The sequence below is a fragment of the Prionailurus bengalensis genome, chromosome A1 (genome assembly GCF_016509475.1).
Source record: "Prionailurus bengalensis isolate Pbe53 chromosome A1, Fcat_Pben_1.1_paternal_pri, whole genome shotgun sequence".
NCBI lineage: Eukaryota > Metazoa > Chordata > Mammalia > Carnivora > Felidae > Prionailurus > Prionailurus bengalensis.
In genome coordinates, this window is record NC_057343.1 from 233,794,229 (window position 1) to 233,811,041 (window position 16,813).

Below are 16,813 nucleotides of genomic sequence, written 5' to 3' on the forward strand. Positions count from 1 at the left end.
GTGATTCCGAAGCAGTTAACTCTGAATTATTTCCGAGACTTTCACCAGCATTAATTCACTTTGGGAAGGCTCACGGATAGAGGAACGGGTTTAGAAAAACGTCTGAATCATGCTTCCGTTTGTCCAGACGGATGTCCCCAATGGTGAGCATGGCCTGGTCCTGGACAGCCCGGTTTTGTTGCAGGATTCCCAAGGGAAGGGAGAAAGTTGTGTTTTCTTTGTAAGAAGTTTCTCAGGAAAATAAGTGACCTACAAACCCAAGACCTATTCCTTGTATAAGGAAGTTACCGCATTTACAAATCTAGTTCTCAGCTGCATCCTATGCAATAGCAACCGCAGAGAAAGAAGCTTCAGCGATTGGAGATGATCATTCGCCAACAGTCGTTTGGTTTTTGAAGCATCAGAAGTACTCAACCGATGTTGAGAGTGTAGTTCTAGAAACGAAGCAGGCAGCCGAGGCAGAGTGAAGGTTTGCACTGTGCTTCCTCTAAGGACTTCTAATAGAATCACACTTGGGCCATTTCCTTGGCAGGCCTTTCTGGCGATTTCCTGCGTGCCGGGAGATACTCCGCCCACACCGTCAACGGGGCGTGGTCGGCCTGGACGTCGTGGTCACAGTGCAGCCGCGACTGCAGCAGGGGCATCCGGAACCGGAAGCGGGTTTGCAACAACCCCGAGCCCAAGTATGGGGGCTTGCCTTGCCTGGGCCCCTCCCTGGAATACCAGGAATGCAACATTCTGCCCTGCCCAGGTGAGTGGATTGAGTAATCTGGAAAACTTCTGAAAAATCAAGGGCCTTAGAAGACCTTCTAATTTAGGGAGGCTCGTTTAGCTTCCCCGGCCTTAGGCTTGAGATTATATGTACGTAAGACTCACGGACTACATTTTCTAACTGCATTGGTGTAAAGACACATATAACCTAGGCTGGATTATATTCATTTATTTCTCCTGATATTTTTAAATGTTTATTTGTTTTGAGAGAGGGAGAGAAAGAATGAGTGTGGGAGGGGCAGAGAGAGAGGAAGAGGGAATCCTAAGCAGGCCCCGAGCTGTCAGTGCAGAGCTGACCATGAGATCATGACCTGAGCCGAAACCAAAAGTTGGATGCTTAACTGAGCCACCCAGGCGCCCCTATGTCTCCTGATTTAAAAGCAACTACAACATTCTTGTGAATCCCTATTAAAAATCCTGGGCCCTAGGCATCATGCCTGATGGAGAAGTCGGCCCTGCCATCATCGCCTGGAGAGATGTGTTGTGTCCTTGAAGCTGGAGGTTGACCTCCTCCCAAACTGATAGGCCCAGCCGTCCCGGGACCGCCCTCCCCCCCATACCACAGGCTCCTCTTCCAGAATGACAGGTATCGAGAATGACCCACCAGGTGCCAGCCAAACCAGCCAAATCAGTCAGTCAGCAGGCCTCCACTCTGTGCTGAGTTCAGTCCTCTAAACACACACTCTTCTCCCCTGGAGGCTGACAGAAGTTGTGTTGTCTGTGTCCTGAGACCTGACGTCTCATTCGACGAACTCCCAGAAAATCACAGGGTTAATAAATGAGCCTGAAGAGCCTCCTTCCTCCAGGACAGGACGCTGTGTGCACCGTCTGTCCTAGTCAGCGCTCCAGTCTCTCTGTGTCCCCACTGCCACAGCTCTGGATGTGGCTCTGGCACCTGACTTGCTTCCACCTGATGCTCCCGTGGTCAGAGTCTGTCATCGATGCCGCATGGCCACCCGAACCCTGTTGACGGCTGTGCGTGTTGCCTTTGGCTCTGTCAAGTGAAGGCTCCAGGACAGCCGGGAATTCTGTGACGGAATTCCCTGCACTCCCTGCAGTGTCCCCGGCTCCCAGCATCAGCCTGGCACCCACGAAAGGGCTCTCAGTGATCGTTCACGGAACGATGAGAAAACAAGCCCGTGGTTACTTGACCTCCCTCCCTTCCTTCTTTGCTTCAATTCTGTCAGCAAACATTTCTGGATAGCCCACTGTGCACCATTCACAGGGAATACGTGGGCATGGTGATATGGTCCCGGGCAGAAAAGAACCTAGAGTTCGATGAGGAGGCATCCTGGGAATGATGTCAACCCAGTATGGTCACTGGCTATTGGGCTGATGACCAGATGTAGTGACTATATCAGCCAAGGACCCATTGAGCCGGAATTATGGCAGCTACCCCGATCAGGTGGCCCCTGAACTGGGTCCTGAGGGATAGAGAGGAGTTGACCAAATAGACAAGCAGGGATGGTGAGTGAGGGAGGGTTATTCCAAACACCAGGTACAGTGATTTTAAAGATACAGAAGCCTGCAAGCATAGCATCTTTTTCAGTGGGTACAAATAAGTTTCTTAGTTCCTTAAGCAAGGAACTCTCTTGCAGCAGTCCTCAGTGAACATTTGTTGGGTGGGTGAATGGACGAAAGGTGGATGGATAGATGATGGATGGGTGCTGGGTGAATTGGTGGATGGATAGATAGGTGGATGGATGGACAGATGAATTGGATATTTGATGGATGGATGGATAGGTGGGGGATAAATGGATGATGGGTGGATTGGTAGATGAATAGATGGGTGAATGGATAATAGATGGATGGGTGGTGGACGAATAGATGGATGGATAGATGATGGATGGGTGCTGGGTGAACTGGTGGATGGGTGGTGAGTGAATTGGTGGATGGATAGATAAGTGGATGGATGGACAGATGAATAATGGGTAGATGAGGGATGGATGGATAGGTGGGGGATGAATGGGTGATGGGTGGATTGGTAGATGAATAAATAGTTGGATGGCTGGATGAATAAATGTACATTAAACTGAAAATAACATAGCTCTCAGCTTTGTAGCTGAGAATCCCAATAATGCCCTTGTTCCTAGGGCTGCTCAGCCCCTTTTAGGCTGTCTCTTCCTGTATTTCTCCAGCCTCAGGGGACTTTTCCCTTCAGCCACTCAGTTCTCCCAACCAAGTGATGTTGAGGGGGTGGGAAAGGTCACAAAGCCAGTTCTTTCCCACAGCCCCAGCACAGAGAGTAAGATTCCTCCCTGGAGCTGGGAGACAGTTTGTTGGTGACATCATCAGATTAGGATACGTGTTATAAACTGAACAGGGAGGGCGACAGGGGAATGTCAGGATCCCTCCATCCACCCACGCCTCCCCAGGATCCAGACATGGGTCCTCATCACTGTCAACGAGCTTCAAGTCTCCTCCAAATAATTTGGATGCCACTCTGGTCCTTGCATGTAAGGCTCAGGCCCATCTCAGACACATCCCTTAACATGACTCGGGGGCTATTTGTATTTCAGTTGATTTGATGGCCAAGCCAGTATCATGTGCACATAACCCTAATGTCTTGAAATAGCTCCGTCCTCATTTTCTTCCTGAAAGCCAACATTCCAGAGGGTTGTGGAAATATTCAGACGGGTCCCCGTCACTTTCCACTTGGGAATGAGCAAGTTCAGGCGACTGAGTTGGGTAAATGTCTATCCTCTCTCCCACCTTCTAGAAAATTCCTGAACACACGAAGGGATGTAACTTGGCAAGGGGGGATTGGAAGCGATCAGGGATGTGGGTGCCAAGCTGCAAATCCAGCAATAGGGCTATTTTTTTTTTACCCCATTTAGGATACTCTCCTCCCTGTGAATTTACTCATCCTTAGTCCTATTGGGCCCATAAAGAACAGCCACAAATGGACGCTGTATCTTATTTAAAAACAAGTTTGTTCATTATGGTGAAATTTGAAAATCAAAGGCTAGGTGAATGGAAAATCCTTTAAATCAGTCGATGAAAAATTTGATCTCCAATTCCAATTTGTATACTAAACTGCAATAAGGTTGTAAAGTCGTGATCATGTTGAAATGATCCTTTCTCCCCTCCCGTGGGTTGGTCTGGTGGTAACTTCACCTATCTAATTTTCCTCCAACACTGAGCGGTAGCTTGGTCTTTCTTCACTCCCTTTGTCAATCCACGTTTATTTCAGAACTAAGGATTCCAGATCTTGACCTACAAAGGTAGAATCAACAGGTAGTTCCTTGTTACCAAGTACTATTCAAATTCAAATAAGAGTCTGTGTATATTTATGAAAACGTTAAGTATGAGGGAGGAGGATCCTGAGTGGGAACGACAGACTATGAATCAAAGTGACGAGTTGGGGCAGATGTGTGTTCTACAGATAACATGTTAGACACCTGTGATGAGCTTAGAACACCCTGCCTTTCAAAGCCTGAGTCCACGCTTTGTTCTGTAAACCACAGGCAACAAAAATGGCTCATGAGACATAGCTTCTGCCCAGAAGGAGCACTGAGGATTGGAGTAGGGGCAGCTGTTGCAGGAAACCTCTGCCCAGGGGTCCTTGGAGGAGTCTAGAGCACAGCTGTCCTACAGTGACGACCTGTGTGGCCCAGGACGCTGGGGAATCCACGTCAAACACGCCCACGTCCTGGAGAACTGTAACTGTCGGGCTTTGTATCTCCGACAGCACACAGGATGCCTGACACTCAGACGTTAATCATTCCATTTTGCTTTGCTCTTTAGATCACTAGTAACTGTACTTCCCGTGGCCACCATTCTTATGTTATTGTAGTAGGTAGATGCCAACACGAATTGGCATCTTCTTCTATGAAGTTGACCTAATCCATACATTCCATTGGCTCAAAAATAATTCCCTACAATTGATTGCTTTGCTCCTTGCAAAAAACCTGGGATCTGAGCTTTCGTATATTTGTCCGATCTTCCTACGAGCTGGTCTTTCTTGGCCAGGAGGAGATTCCCGCAGGAGTTTTAGCGACGGGACAGAAGTTACGTGAAACCCTACACTGTGCCGAGTCCTGGGCTCAGCCTGCCAGGCCTGCTCCCCACGCGTTCCCTCTGCGCCCTAACCCTTCTGCATTTCAGTCCCACATTTCTAGAATACAACCCCCCCACCAAGGCTGGTGGTGAGGACAAGGGGGGCAATACTGAGCGAGTTATTATTTCCACTCGTGTAGTTATTTTGTTAGTCCAGCCTAATTTATGTAGCGGAAAAGGAAGATTTCATGTGCTCAGCCCAGCTCGGTTCCCCTGGTGTGCATGGCTAGCACGGAGTCTACATTTGTATGGTTTTCTTGGCTTCCAAGTTCCTGTTTTCCGACCAGGTTCTGCATGCTCCCTGGCAGTGAAGGCTACGTCATGGAGCTTTTTAATAGGCTGTTATTTCTGTTTTGGAAACACGTTAGCCTTCCTAATGTGAAATGGCATTCCCATACTCAATGTCATTTTTCACCCAGTATAAAGCACCATCCCCCAGTGTCACTGCCCCCAGAGGAAGGTTGAGATTTGAAACGTAAGCACGAGGATGACGTGGTGGGGGGCGACGAGCAGGGTAGAATCGGTCTGGGGGCATCGGACAATTACAGACCAGGGTGACTACCTGATGGAATGAAGTGGCTGGAATTGTCCTTTGATTTCCTTTTGTACAGGGAGCATCTATTTCCCCAACTCTTCGATATCCCTTGGAGCAAAGCAATTGCCGTGGCAATTGGTAGAGGTACGATGTGATCTTGTGGTTTAAACTGACAAGTGGGAACGTTTTCGCAACTGGGTTCGGTTACAAATGTGCCCCCAAACTGCTCACATTTTGAGCGAGAATGACACTCTCTCTGTCAAACAACCAACAGTCCTGGGCCGGGGGATGTTTTTCACGATCCCCACCGGACAGTCGGTGTGAGGGGCGGGGGTGGGCAGCCTTTATTAGACGAGATGAGATGATACTTAGCGTACTGGTTGAAAATGTGGATAGGAGCGAACACTGTTTGAAAGACCACAAAGTGGGTTGTACATAGGAGCTTATTGGCTCCCTGCTGTGTGTGACCGTTAGATCCTGCGTGATCATAAAATGATTGTGAAGGAAAGCACTCGATGTTTGGTTTGTTTTTAAAGTGTTTACCCTTTTTTTGTGTGTTTAAGTAAGAATATTTAACATGAGAGCCACCCACGTGAGATAACAAAGACTTAACAAACCTTTATTAAAAGACGATACTGTTGAACAGTTGTACTGTTCGGACAACACCAGACGGTACCGTTAACTACAGACGCGGTGCCACACAGGCGCATAGTGTTGGCTTCTGTGAACAGTGGTGCAGTGGGCATAGGAATGGAGGTATCTTTTAGAAATCTTGATTTCAGTTCTTCCGGATATCTGTACCAGAAGTGGGACTGCTGGGTCACACAGTAGCTCTGGTTTTCATTTTTTGAGGACCGCCATAGTAGTCTCCCCAGCGGCCGCCCCAGGTTTCATTTGCACCGGCAGTGTGCAAGGGTTCCAATTTCGCCACATCCTCACCAGCGTTATCATCTGTCTGTCATTCTTTTTATAATCTCCATCCTGGCAGGGGTGGGGGGATGTCTTAGGGTGGTTTTGAATTGGCATTTCCCCGATAATGAGTGATGTTGAGCATTGTTTCATATACCTGTTGGCCATTGGTCAGCAGGTCTATCATTAGCCACAAGGGGCGCCTGGGTGGCTCAGTCGGTTAAGCGTCCGACTTTGACTCAGGTCATGATCTCACGGTCCATGAGTTCGAGCCCCACGTCGGGCTCTGTGCTGACAGCTCAGAGCCTGGAACCTTCTTTGGATTCTAGGCCTCTCTCTCTGCCCTTCTCCCCCCCCACTCCCCGCCGCCTCTTTCTTTCTTTCAAAAATAAATAAACATTATTTTTTTTTTAGGTGAAGAATCCTCAGATCACATGGTTGGTTCTAAATTGGGCTCTGGAACCATCTAGAACAAGTCAGTAGACCCTTCTGAGCTCCAGACTTTCCCGTGTACACTCTGACACCTTTGACACCTGTCGCTCTAAGGCACTACGACTTAGGGGCACCCTTTTTGGGGGTGTGCAAGTATATGTGCTAGAGACCAAACTTCAGCTCCAGGAAAAACAGCCAGCAAGCATCCTCCCAGTAAGATTGGATGTAGGAGAGGATTTTTGAAACTTACACAATTCTAGGCAAACACCTGACTGCCTCCTTTTGCTGGTGTCACAGCCTGTGGCATATATCTGACGGGTTCCCCCTTAGGCTCTAATCTACCTTATTGCCTATTAAGTAAAATGTATAAACTTTTGAGTCACAAAATTCCCAGTTAGGTCACAGACTCGTTTTAAAATTGGTTTGAAATGGTTTTGTTTTTCTGTTTTTTGGTTTTTTTTTTTCATTGTAACAATGAGGGGGGGCCTGGGTGGCTCAGTGGGTTAAGCATCCCGCTGCAGCTCAGGTCATGATCTCACGGTCTGTGGGTTCAAGCCCCCCCGCGTCGGGCTCTGTGCCGACAGCTCAGAGCCTGGAGCCTCCTTCGGATTCTGTGTCTCGGGTCAGATATGACAGTAGCAGAGACGGAAGCCAGATGAGGTGTCTGTTTTAGCAACTTCACCTAACGCGAGGCAAGCCCTGAGGTCCCAGAGCCAGGCGGGCTGCTGATCCCAGCATTCAGGAGGCCCGTGGGCAGGTATCAGGAGCCTGGCCTGGGGAGAACGGGAGTCATGCTCTGGGTCACCAGCAGTCATGGAACCAGTTATGCCTCACGCCCTTCGTGTAAAACTCACCTGCATTATCATCCTGAAGTCTGGCCGCAGATCTTGGGGATTCCTGTCTTTGGTCTCCTGTCAGTGCACTTCCAAGGCAGTGTGGTTTATGCTTAGTCGGGTTGTTTGATGCCCCCATCTAGAAGCATCCTTCACGGTTCCTGCCAGGACCCGTTGGCTCCTTTCTATCCCGCTCTCGTGGAGCACATCGTAATGTAATTAGTAAGGAAGCCTGTGTCCACAACTGCTGATCCTTGGCTGCAGGTCCACTCTGTGGTTAGCAAAGGTGAGCGCTCCCTGGCCTTCCCAGTAATGACCACGGAATGTGGTTAATGGTCCTTCCCAGAACTGGGACTTTGTTATGCGTACATAGCATTCCTCGGCTATCTTCGTGCTTGCTTGTTATATGCTTGGAAACATTTCCTGAAAGAGCAAGTAAGAGGAACCGAGAAAGCAGAGGGAGAAATACACAAAACTGGTTTGGTCACCAGGAGGAAAAGGCCAGACAGCCCTGGGAGCGGTCAGGGGCGTGTGCAGATGGCCTCCCACGATGCACGTTCTATCTGCGGCCGCATCAGGCTGGTCGCATTAGGAGTTCAGAAGTCATATGCCTTTGTGTCCCTTCCCAGTGGATGGCGTGTGGTCTTGCTGGTCTCCCTGGTCAAAATGCTCGGCGACCTGTGGCGGTGGACACTACATGAGGACCCGCTCGTGCACAAACCCGGCCCCAGCCTACGGAGGAGACATCTGCCTGGGGCTACATACGGAGGAAGCTCTCTGCAACACGCAGCCCTGCCCCGGTGAGCAGCCAGGAGGCTTGCGCGATTCGGGGCAGACTCGCCTCTTCCCTTGATTGATGTAGAAACGGAGAAATTGATGGTAGCCCACGACAGCAAATCCTGAAAGAGAGGAGCACCTCATCCCTCACAGTTATCCTTGACCATATCCCACTGTTCTGCATTAAAATAGCTGCCAGCACGTCAACAGTGTCACAACTAGTAACAGAAACTCGTTATCACAATGTCTCATTAGAAGGTTTAACCTGGTAGTGGGATCTGAAAATCAGAGTGGGGAGCTAGGAGAGCCCTTGGGAAGGACTCGGCCTCAGGTCTGGGGGACGGGGGTGGGCAAGCTCCGAGGCTGGCTAGCACAGGTGCCCAGTGGGTGCACTGTAACAGCCTCCCCACCCAACAGGGCCCGCTAGGAATGAATGAGGTGCCCTCTTCTGAGTCTAACTTTGACATTGAAATGCTCATCCTTTTTTGTTTTTAACTTGCTCCTGCAGATCTTTCTGGAAGGTTCCATTTATACAGAACAGTGCCTAGAAACCAGATTCTCAGTCATCCTCAAACCTGGCACTTGACACATTTTTGAGGAAAAATGTCATGTCTTTACAGTGCATCAAGGCACACGTCTGATTTCCAAACTTCCCCTGTAATGCAAAGATGATGCTTAAACCTAAAAAGAAGAAAAAAGCAACCCGCATAGAAACATGTCTTTTTAATGTGTTTAATATTTTCAAAAAATACAGAGAGTTCTTTTTTATTTATATTTTTTAAACCCCTTACTTAAAATATAAGGGTTGCTCTCTCTTTTCACACATCCGTAAGCCTGGGCGAATTTAACAAATCCTAGCAAATTTTCCACTTCGGGGTGAAGTGACCTTTTATCACTCAGCTTGGGGCCTTAACTCAAGACTCGTGCTCTGATCTTACGCACATAGGCAACAGTAAACACGGGGTAAAATAAATTCTTCCTCAAGTACAGCCTGACTTTGGTATATTGACTCTGCGCAATTGTTTTTGTAACAGAAGCGAAAGCATTCGACACCCCTTTCAGCAACCAGGGCTTTCTCATTCACACATTGTCATTTCTCTTGCTGGAGCTCTGAGGCCTGTAGGAATTTTGCAGGAAAACCTTTGAGGGCTGGCCTTCATCGGGGAGCATTGCCAGGTGGAAAATGGTGTCCTCACTGATGATTTCTCTCCCCCGACCACTGCCCATGTCTACACTGCTGGACCTCACGAATTAGCTTATTGAGTGTCTAGTACAATGAGTTGAAAGCAGTAAAATAACATGGGTTCTAGAAAATGTGTTTGAAGCACATTTGATTTTTGATCAAAGGCTTACCAGCTCTTCTATCCATGCCCGTGTGTAATTTATTTACTGGAGCGGTCAGAGGCTACCTGTCCATCTTATTTATACACAGACCCGTTAAAGTTGTAGTATGAAAATTTAATGTAACGTATGTGACCTGTGGTGCTTCCAGGTCGATCGATCTCAGTGGGCAGTGTTGTCCCGTCCCCTTCTGGTCATTGCAGAGAGCTGGTCGGAGTGGTCAGACTGGTCTGAGTGTGACGTGTCTGGAGTCCAGATCCGTGCCCGCCAGTGCATCCTTCTGTTCCCTGTGGGCAGCCAGTGTTCTGGAAACACCACGGAGAGCCGGCCGTGTGTGTTTGATTCCAATTTCATCCCAGGTAAGAGCAGAGATGCTTATCGGGGTGAACAAAATCATTTCCATTGTTTAGAGAAGAGATGAGTCATAGGTGGGAGTGTTAGCTGTCCTTGGAGGTCGCTTTTGGTGAAACAGAGATGATCCTATCAACCCCTGTGGTTTCAAGGTAATTAGACGATAGATTTACAGATAACTGTGGGTTGCATTTAGGCCATGAGTTTTACGATTTTTTTTTTTTTAGCACAGTGTCTTTTACAATTTACTGACTATAACACAGCGAGAAGATTCTGCTCAAAAAAATTAAAATAGATTAGTTTGTTATTTTAACAGGTTAAATGCTTCTGTAATGTTGTGTGCAGGTGTTTGTACAGAGGAAAGGGGACAATTCTTTTGCAACTTTGATATAGTTGGAAAAATGGAAATGTACTAGGGGGCTCATCTTGGAGAAGAGATTAGCTTTTGCCTTTGCCAATAGGCTTTTCCACGTGAAATTGATGTTTACTTATCGATAGTAACAAATCATCTGTCGCATGTTCACTGTAAGCACGGTGTTAGATACTTTAAGTCATTTTGTACATGTCCACTGTGGGCCTTACATCTATTGATGTCGACCAAAGCAGAGAGCAACCTGTTTCAAGATAGTTATAGGTAACTACCTTGTTTTCTTCCACTTACGGAAAAAGGTAATCATATGTTACAGAAAATTAGTAGCGTTAGTCTTGTATGGCACTTCCATCGTGTATGGTGTAGAACTGCAAGCCTTGTGTCATTTTCCTTCTTAACCAGAGACACGTTGCTAATTCTTGTTATGCAGAGAAAAACTCTCGTTACAGGAAAGAATCACGTCTCCGGTCTTCCGACATGGTGTTTGATCCTTGATCCCTGTGGGTTAAAACGTTTTCGGGATCTGTTCCCTCACTGGCATTTTATTTGTGTATTTGTGTGTGTCATGGCAAAGAGCATGAGTGAGCTCTGAATGGGGACTTTATTTGTTGTGGCAATTTTCTTCGAGCTCCAGTGGATCAGTCCCCCCCTCTGCAGGGAATTTGGCAACCCTGGCTTTGATGCAACCAGAGATCGGTGGTGGGAAGACCGAGGCAGACGCTGTGGGGTTCACAGCTGGCAGAATATATGATAGCGGAAAACCAGCACACACTTGGCTTCCTTTCGAAGTTAGTGCCTTGGTTTCGAGCCAAAGGACCATAGCCTTTTCTTTCTGTGGTAATGAATCTCACTCGTTCCCCATCTAGATGACCTTGACCAAGTACAGCTCAGGTTGGTTAGAACAAAGAAGCACATGTGATTTGTTTTTTTTTAACAATTAGTCAAGCTTTTGGAACTTGGACTCACGTAAAACTCGAAATCATTAGATATTTTGTAAATGAACCATTGATGTTTGCTTCCTTCCCAACACCCCACGTCATGATTTAATTTTTTCCAGAAGTATCTGTGGCGAGATCCAGTAGTGTAGAAGAGAAAAGGTGTGGGGGTAAGTTCCTCTTTTAACTAATGTTTTTTAACTTTTTTTTTTTAAACTAGTGTTTCGTTGATTTCTGCTATTTTCTAATCATTTCTCTTCCCATATGTTTCATATGATGTTTGGGCCAAGAAAAACAGACGGGAGAAACTCTTGATCTAAACCCCTTCCACTTTGGTAGTGTAACTACAAATAGTCAATATTTGACATCTGGATCAGTGGTTCTCAGGTGCAGTAGCTAGACTGGGATCATCACAAATACATGGCAGCCAGCTTCAAACCTCCAGGCCGCTGGAGCGACAAAATTATAATGGGGCGTAAGGTTATACCTACACCTCTAGAGGAATTTTTTAAACTTTCTGCAGACCCAAATGATATAAATCACAATCTCTGGTTCCAGTTCATGATAAATTTAGACTTTACTGTCTATGTTTATCTTGTCTGAGCAGGATGGGTTGACGGTCCATTGATCAAAGCCCACCCTCTGTCCGTCCACCTTTGCTAAACTGACCCGATATCCACACCGAGATGGCATATTCATACATGTGGCTGGTGACCTACAAATACCCATTCCTTCCAGAATCCATTCCATCAGGGGAGTCCCAGACAGCTCAGCCTCAGGCTTTTGTCTCTGTGTTCATATGGAATCAGGAGCTTCGTGGGTGTGTTTTAGGAATGTGCTTACTGTGATTAGCTACATTAATTAAGAGTCCACCATCACAGTTTTTCTGTTTAGGTAGCTGTCAATCTGTTCATTCAATAATCTTAGCTGACCACCCACTCTTGGAGTTTTGTGAGGGACATTGAGTTTATCATGGAGACACAAATAGCCCCAGCCCTTCTGGAACCAACAGTCGCATCATAAAAGACCCCAGTGCCTGAGAAATGCAGGGTCTGGTGTCTGACCTACACGAGTTCAGTGGGTTCACAGACTGACAGTTACTCACTTGGGATCCAGCTGGAAGATAAATATATACCAGCTCCCATAAAAATAATCATAGCTGTAAGATCAGTCACTATATGCCACTGAATTAAGTGGCAAGAAGCGTCCCATTTGATCCTCACAGAGAGTGTTCATGGAGGTGCCACAGCCCACAGTTCCTTAATGTAAACCTTCGCAGATAGGAAAGGGTTTCGGAATCCAGCCTTCACCAGATTTCAGATGGGTAATACAGGGCATGCAATGTCTGTTACATAACACGCTGCAGTGCCCGGGGCCACATTCTGTAACCAGTCTCTTTAATGATGCTGTTGTAAGATGCGCGCAAAGTGAAAATGCTAACACTCCCCCTGCAGCTCTAGTCCGTTCTGCAGCAGACTGGGTCAGGTCAAGTCATGCTTTGCTGCCAGCTGAGCGAGGAAAAATCAGGTGCCAGAGATTTGGGTTTTGCAAATTCTAGGAAAGGGATAGCAGCTAGGCACTGTCGTCTGCATTAGGGTTGCTGAGAGTCAGAGAGAGGAGGCCACGGGTGAAGGTCACCAGGAAGTCAGCAACGGAGCCAGGGTGTGGACCCAGGCAGTGGGATCTGAGTGTGAGCTTTAAGGCCAGAGTGCCACAGGAAGAGTATCCTGGCAGTGAGTATCTGGGAGGATTGTGTCTAGTGGCTGGAGCCAAATACTCTTGGACACTCTGGACCTGGGGCCTGGGGGCACCTGCTGCCCTCAGAGGCAGCGTAGGTCAAGATTCGGTGAACCAGAATTCTTGAGGAGTATTCTTGTCCTCTGGGAAGGCCAAGGCGGAACCTGGAGTCAACCAGAAGTTGCCTCTGCAGAGTTGACTGGCCCTCCACGCCTGCCACAGGTTTAGAAACCATTTTCCCTGGCCAGCCCTCTCTGGGTTAGGATACAGGAGACCTTCAAGGGCCTTGAGCACTTGGGAGAACATGGTGCAAAGCCCGCTCCCAGTCCTAAAATGCTGCTTCTGTGTGTCCGGGTCAGCTGGGCTAACTGGCTCCCCAACCCAAGATCAAACCTTGACATGCGGTTAAGTCACAGAGATCTTATAATATTCAGAACTGAGTTTTTAGATCTTTAGGCTGCTAACATTGACCCACCAGGATAGGCAAGTAAGAGGTTGTATGGATCTGAGTGTAGGGCTGAGAGGTAAAAGGAATTACTTAGCAAAATGTTTCGGGATGTTTCAGGAGGCAACATAGATGTCTTTTTTCCATTTGAAGGAAAATCCATCAAATTTTGTACAGAAAACAGCCAGTTGGAGCCAACTGGGTAGTGGGTTTCTATTCCAACACTACTGACCAAAAACAACAGAAAAAACATATTCAAAGGAAAGAGCCACGCTAAGCAAATTCAAAAGAGATTTAATAGGCACTATTTTTCCCAATGCGGAAAAGCATAGGCCTATTGAAAATTTTCAATTTAGCTATTTTTAGTTGCACGAGACACAAAGACTATATAATCCTCATAAAGATGTCAGCTGGCCCCAGCCTTCCCCAGGCACCTGCAAGCACGATTCATTGGACTGATGACAAAGCATCTGCATATGGAAAGCATCATACATCTTTCATATGTTACAATAAACTGTTATCAGTGCAGCAGACAGTACTTTTATCGGTAGGTGGCATTGACCCTGGGGAGTCCAATTGGCTAAAGTATAAAACAATGGCAACATATGTGAGATCCTCTCTTGCTTACCTTGGGCACAGCCTCAATGTTATAGTAGACATTTCGGGCGGTTGCTGGTGGAAAGCTCCCCGGAGGCTCTGTCCACCCTTCCCAGGTTGGGGGTCTCCAGTTCTAGAGGCTCCAGACAAAATCGGGAAAGGCCAGAGGTTTATGAATTGCTTCCATTTTGTTAAACCACTGAGCAAAGAACCAAAAAGTGAAAAACAGGTGGGTGTTGGGGAATAGATGACTTGTAGAATATTCTAGTAACTTCCGCCTGGATTATCCAGGTCCTGGTGCTGAAGACACTGGACACCTGCATTAGGATTCAGGTAGGAGCGAGTGGGTTGTGGCTCGCAGCGAACCCAGGCTCTGTGCTCACTTGGGCAGGCAGCTCCCTCTCTCAGGGGTCCCCAGAACGCAGCATCCGGGAGCAGCAAAGGGCACAGCCTAGAGGGAGACGTCAGGATGTGGGGACAGTGAGGGCACCTCAGTGAGTGGACCCAGCTGAGGTGAATGTGACTCTGAAAGTCCTCAGGGAGGAGCCAGGGTAGTTGAGGGACATACACCCCATGGCCTGGGTGCAGAGGACAAACTTGCAGGTCTTCTCTCCCTGAGAGCCTGGGGACCTCTTGCTATCACCCTGGGACTCACCTGGTGTCTGCAGTGTGCCTAGCAGGCATTCTCATGGTTCTATTTGGGTGCAGGATGGACAGATCTGGGAAGAGCGTGGGTGACACTGCGCCCCCTGGTGGTGGATGGAGGGGACACCGTGGCTGAAAGGCAGTCCTCGGGATGTGCCCTGTGCAGGTGACAGAGACCAGTAACCCACAGGCAACAGGTTGGCCACATAGAGCCAACACAGCATAGAAAAACTAAGTTTGAGTTGTCCTTCACCTTATTTTCACTAAGTCCAGCTTCATGAGCATTACTCAAATGTCTTTATTCCCTGAAAGTCTGGAAACTTTTTTTGTACCACGTTTTACCAAGACACGATGAACATCTGTACTTTCTTTTGGTTGTTTCTCAGACATTACAAAGGTCTTAATTATGTTACCTTGATGTCCTTCGAGCCAATCACATATTAGAGACAGAAATCCACGTCCACTCATTTTTTCTACATCTTGTATTTATAACTCAAGGAAAATAACCCAAAGATGCTACTTAACACAAACAAAAATATGTAAAAGAGGGCTATTTCATGACCATCAAAAGATCATATTTTATTCCTTTGGCACAAATCCTTTATTTCTTTGGTGTAAACCATTTTCTTTACAAGGTCTCCAAAATACAGTAATTTTGAGCAGTAATTGGAAGCAGTAAATGCGTTCTCACTTTGTTCGTGAGACACAGCCAGGCCGTAGGCAGGGATCCTCCACCGGTTAAGGAGCATGGAAAACATGTTCTCAAGTAACCCCATAGACCAGAAATCATGCCACACTTGAAACAGACAAGCAGACTTGTACAAGCCTTAAAAAAAAAAAATGCTTTTGCTAGTGTATTCAGGTGATGTCCAAAAACCCGATTGTAATCCATAAGATCTTTAACGCAAAATAACCTGTACTTCCTGGGGGGGAAGTGTCCTGGTGGCCGTGACATTTCAAAGGAAGGTCCTGTGATTGCTTGAAGTTTGGAATTGGTCAGGGGCCTTTCATTTTGCTTTTCTGTCCCCATCCGAGTGCGTTGAGCTGTTGAGTAGCGTGTTCTTTTCCAAAGTAGCGTCACTTGTGATGCTGTCTTCCCAGAGTTCAACATGTTCCACATGATTGCCGTGGGGCTGAGCAGCTCCATCTTGGGCTGCCTCCTTACGCTACTTGTCTACACCTACTGCCAGCGGTACCAGCAGCAGTCCCACGACGCCACCGTCATCCACCCTGTTGCTCCCGCCCCTCTCAACACCAGCATAACTAACCATATTAACAAACTGGACAAGTACGACTCAGTGGAAGCCATCAAGGTAAGGGATCGGCAGACAGATGGCCAAGCAGCACCCCGGGGGCAGTGGCTTGAGTGAAGGAGGGGAGGGTAAGGTAATAGGTGTGCTTCATGATGAGCTGCCTTCTCAGCTTTCCTTTGCCTGCAAGAAAAGGTGGCATCTTATATGGGGAAGCGGGTTAGAAACAGGACACAGAAGCGGCAACAAATAAAATGCTGGAAAATACTGAGTCATTGGCCACTGTCCAGTTCTGCCTCCACGGTGCCTTCCATGTTCAAAGAGAGGTCTTGTCAAAGAGAAGAGCTCCAGGCCGAGGACCTGTACTTGCCAGACAGTGGTAATGAGGACCGGGGTTGGGTAATCCGATGTACAGGTTCATTGCTGGAATCACCCCGATGGGATCCTGAGAAAAACTGTCACATTATTATAAAAATTATCTTCAAATAATTTGTATGCATAATGAAGTCTCTTCAGCTTTGCATGCTGCAAAAGTGCTATGTGGCTGGTGTGGGGTGAAGTGTTCTGTTAGATCTTCCCAGCGGGTGATTAATTCAGTGATCCACCCAGAAATAAGAGGCCAGTTCTAAGGAAGGAAGAAAGAGTGGAAAGGGTATCCGCTTTGGACCAGAAAGAGCTGAGTTCATGAGTCACCAACTGAGTAAACTTAACGCTAGTCATTCACAGTCACCGAGCCTCCATTTTCTCCTATGTCTTGACTAGTGCCTGACAAAATAAATGTGGTCTTTATTTGAGGCATTGTGCATCAGGTTTTGGAATACAAGTT

General features: G+C 47.3%; 1 protein-coding gene across 7 annotated transcripts in view; it reads left to right on the forward strand.

Annotated features, from left to right (window-relative positions):
- SEMA5A (semaphorin 5A) overlaps nt 1-16,813 on the forward strand; it is a 481,312-nt gene that overhangs the window by 455,579 nt on the left and 8,920 nt on the right. For all 7 annotated transcript variants that reach the window (XM_043601165.1, XM_043601208.1, XM_043601185.1 and 4 more), the window contains 5 exons: nt 533-751; nt 8,169-8,339; nt 9,861-10,016; nt 11,436-11,483; nt 15,839-16,050. In XM_043601165.1, coding sequence (XP_043457100.1) covers nt 533-751; nt 8,169-8,339; nt 9,861-10,016; nt 11,436-11,483; nt 15,839-16,050 — 806 coding nt within the window. The remainder of the gene's footprint in view (nt 1-532; nt 752-8,168; nt 8,340-9,860; nt 10,017-11,435; nt 11,484-15,838; nt 16,051-16,813) is intronic.